Source organism: Anoplophora glabripennis, unplaced genomic scaffold, assembly GCF_000390285.2.
Source record: "Anoplophora glabripennis isolate ALB-LARVAE unplaced genomic scaffold, Agla_2.0 scaffold171, whole genome shotgun sequence".
Classification (NCBI taxonomy): Eukaryota; Metazoa; Arthropoda; class Insecta; order Coleoptera; family Cerambycidae; genus Anoplophora; species Anoplophora glabripennis.
This window is the reverse complement of record NW_019416698.1, coordinates 17044-20737: the sequence shown is the minus strand read 5'-3', so window position 1 is coordinate 20737 and position 3694 is coordinate 17044. Positions and strand designations below refer to the sequence as shown.

General features: G+C 36.5%; 1 protein-coding gene across 1 annotated transcript; it reads left to right on the top strand.

Moving 5' to 3' along the window:
• The first annotated feature begins 658 nt into the window (after positions 1 to 658).
• Positions 659 to 3332, top strand: LOC108904755 (kinesin-like protein KIF14). The gene is made up of 2 exons (XM_018707425.1): positions 659 to 1947; positions 2143 to 3332. The coding sequence occupies exons 1-2, from the start codon at positions 742 to 744 to the stop codon at positions 3073 to 3075; spliced, it is 2139 nt and encodes a 712-aa protein (XP_018562941.1). The 5' UTR covers positions 659 to 741; the 3' UTR covers positions 3076 to 3332.
• Positions 3333 to 3694: the final 362 nt, after the last annotated feature.

The window sequence follows — 3694 nt, the reverse complement described above, 5'->3', positions numbered from 1 at the left end:
GGGAAGGTGTGTAAGTGTTAGTCGTGTGGGGATGCCCCCTCACGGGGGCGTACGTGTCTTTTGGTGTATTTGTCTGTCTGGTATATTGTTTGTCGGGGGTCGCAATTTTAAAGAAATGTATTCTAAAGTAATGCAAATAACTGATAAATAAGTAAAAACTTACCTGGGCATAACCCCGGCACAGGTGCTGTAACAAAGATGCCGACGGCGTCTATGCTTAAGCCGGGGATTAGGTCGGTGATTAAAAGGAAAGAAAGGGATTCTTTCCAGGTAGCCTTAATAAAGGCAGGTAGAATTTGCTCCTTGCACTACACTTTCACAAAACACGTGTGCTCTGGTCGGCTGCCCGCTAGGAACTGAGATTATTATTATCTATTATACTATCATAAATATAAGATTCGGCTAACTGAATGGTATATGATATTATAACTCTTTAAAAATCTAAATATGTGTAAACTTGTTTGGCGTTATAAGCAATGGACATATGTCCTACACAGGTTGTGAATATTCATTCCCTTTATTGTTACTTCGAAGTTATGACATTTTCAATTTTTGAAATTTGCCACCAGAGCGCTTGCGCTCTTGTTGTTACTGTTGACAGATGTTTGAAATATTTGAATACCTTTTAAACGGTTAAATTTTTATATTGCATTTAAGATATTTTCATATTGTAGTTCTTTAAAGCTATATACATGCCTATAATTAGGTGTACAATTTTGCATGTGTAAAAAAATATAAGCTATGGCTTTATCAGCTTCTGGTACCCCCAAAAATAATTTCGCAACTCCTAGAAGGTTAGGAACATCACGAACACCCGGCCTGATTGAAAAAGCACAAAATACACCAAGAAGCCAATTTGCCACACCAAAAAGCAGTTACTCTACTCCAAAATCAAGAAAACTGGAATCTTCATCTGACACTCCAGAGTGTTTTAGTAATGTAACTTTAGAAACCCCCATTTCGTCTTCCAAGAGACGAAGCAGTAAGGACAAATTTGATGAAGTAAGTAATCTTACTGTAGCAGTAAGAATTCGTCCTATGAATGCCAAAGAACTTGCCTGTGTAGGGGCTACAGATGTCGTCAGAGTTCGAGATAACGAACTGATTATAAGATCCCAACCAAATGCTACTTCTGGTATGAGTATGGATCATATCTTTCAGTACGATCACATACTTTGGTCTTGCGATGAATGTAACCCAGTATACGCTACTCAAGAAGACGTATTTATGACCATCGGTAAACCGTTACTTAACAGTGCATTTCGTGGATACAATGCCTGTCTTTTTGCTTACGGCCAAACAGGTTCAGGAAAAAGTTTTAGTATGATGGGCAAGAATATGTGTGAAATAGTTGACATTGATTCAGATCAGTACTCGGGCATAACACCAAGATTTTGCAGGGATTTGTTTGAACGGGTAGAAACCTTGAGTAAAGGTTGGATAGCTACTGTAGAAGTAAGTTACTTCGAAATTTACAATGAGAAAATCCACGATTTACTAGCAAGTGGCATATCTAACAGTAGAACGCCACTAAAAGTTAGAGAGCACCCTGTGTGGGGGCCTTACGTAGTCGATTTAAGTGTACACACAGTCAAAACTTACAAGGAATTAAGAAATTGGTTGTTATTGGGCAATAAGAACAGAGCAACAGCGGCCACTAGTATGAATGAGAAATCGTCAAGGTCTCACAGCATCTTTTCTATAGAATTAAGCTTGTCGGAAGGGTTGAAGAATAAAGACGTCAGTAGAAGGAGTAAGGTTAGTCTAGTCGATTTGGCTGGAAGCGAAAGGCTGGGAAATTCACACAACAGCGAAGAGAAGATACGAGAAGGTGTCTGCATTAATAAATCTCTGTTGACTTTAGGGAAAGTTATTTCTGCTTTGGCTGACCAGAAGAAAAACCAGTTTGTGCCGTATCGGGACTCGGTTTTAACGTGGCTACTGAGGGTAAGTTTAATAACGTATTAAATATTATTTTTTGGTTACTCAACTAACTCTTTTCATATGAAGATATTGTAAATTATGAAAGTAAAGCTGAAAATATTTTTGGTAGTAAATAACTTTAATTTGTGAAGATAATTATTACTCCTTCACCAAAATATAAAAAAATAAAGGGAGATGTTACTTAACTTTTTTTTGCAGGAAAGTTTAGGGGGAAACTCACTTACTTCCATGTTGGCCACCATATCACCAGCCGGCAACCATTTGGAAGAAACTTTAGCTACTCTGAGATACGCCTGTCAAGCGAGATCAATAGTGAATAGGGCTCGGGTGAACGAGAGTCCGCACGATCGCCTCATTCGAGAATTGAGACTTGAAGTCGAGCGATTAAGAGCTTTGCGTCAGGACTACGAAAGATCGTCTCTGTCGTCATCGTCTTTAATTTTAATTAATGACAGTAACAGCGAACAACTAGATGAGCTACGAAATAAACTAACGGAAACAGAAAATAAGTTGTTTGAGGCGCAGAGGAATTGGGAACGGAGGTTTATGGAGACCAGAGAGACCCAACTGAAGGAACTCGCCGAAGCCGAAAAATACAAAGCAGAACTGGAATCCAAAGTTCGAGTAATGAACACCGCCAGCAGCGACGTTAGCTTGTCTCCCTACAGAACAAACTTTTTGGAAGAATTGGAAGGTGTATTAACAGACGAAAACGATATGGTGTGTCAAAGTGACATTTTGGACAATATAAAAAATTGGTGCCAGAAAAACGGACTCCTCTGCACGTTCACTTCGGATTCTATGGTTATAACAGACCCGTCCAACAGAAAACAATCTTCATTGTTGCTGAGTAAGTTGGACGTGAGTAGTTTTGAGAATATCAGTGACTTTGTGAGTAATCTGAAGTGGACGAAAGTGATAAAACCTGCCAAGAGGATGAGCAAGGCGGAGATCACCAGCTCGATGAACCAAATCTACCAGACGTTGTCTAGTTTGCAACCTTTAGAGAACGAGAACAATTTGAGTTTGTTGTTTGCTAGGGTCAACAAATCTCTGCAGGCTTTCGAAGCGGCTTTGTTGAACAACGTGAAGAACAGTAACAGTCAAAAAACGGTCACTTTCAATATGTAAGTTTTACGTATGTTTTTCTTCAAAGTATAAAAAAAAAATTGTTTTGTATTTTAAATATTTCAAACTGCTTTAACAGGGAATATTTTCAAAGCCAGTTTTCGTCTTGCCAAGCCAATCGCACCAAATTATTCTTCCTATTTTATTTTCTAGAAGCTTTTTATTGTAACAATTTCGTTTCAACTTTTGGGCTTACTTTATTGAAAAAATGGTAATGTTCTTAGTGAAATATGTAAATTTATGTATATTTTTTAACATTCCCAAAGCTATTAAAATTGTTTTTAAATTATTTTATTTTATAACTTATTAACGAAAGGTGCCATAAGTTAAACTTTTATATATTTTTCTAAGATGTAGTTATGGCTTTGTTTTTAATGTGTACATTTAATGTTTTAATATATATATCGTAGTCGATATTTTGAACCTGTACTTAGTGAGAGAAATAAAGAAATCCATTTTTTATGATTCAATGTAATTTTAATATTTAAAATGCCTAGTTTCTGGAAAAAACAAACCTAGTGGTGAAATAAAAAAGAAAAATAAAACCAAAAAAAATGTTAAATGTTAGTTAAGAGGACTTACTTTCCTTTTTTTCTAAAAGTTAATGAAATAAAAAATTTAA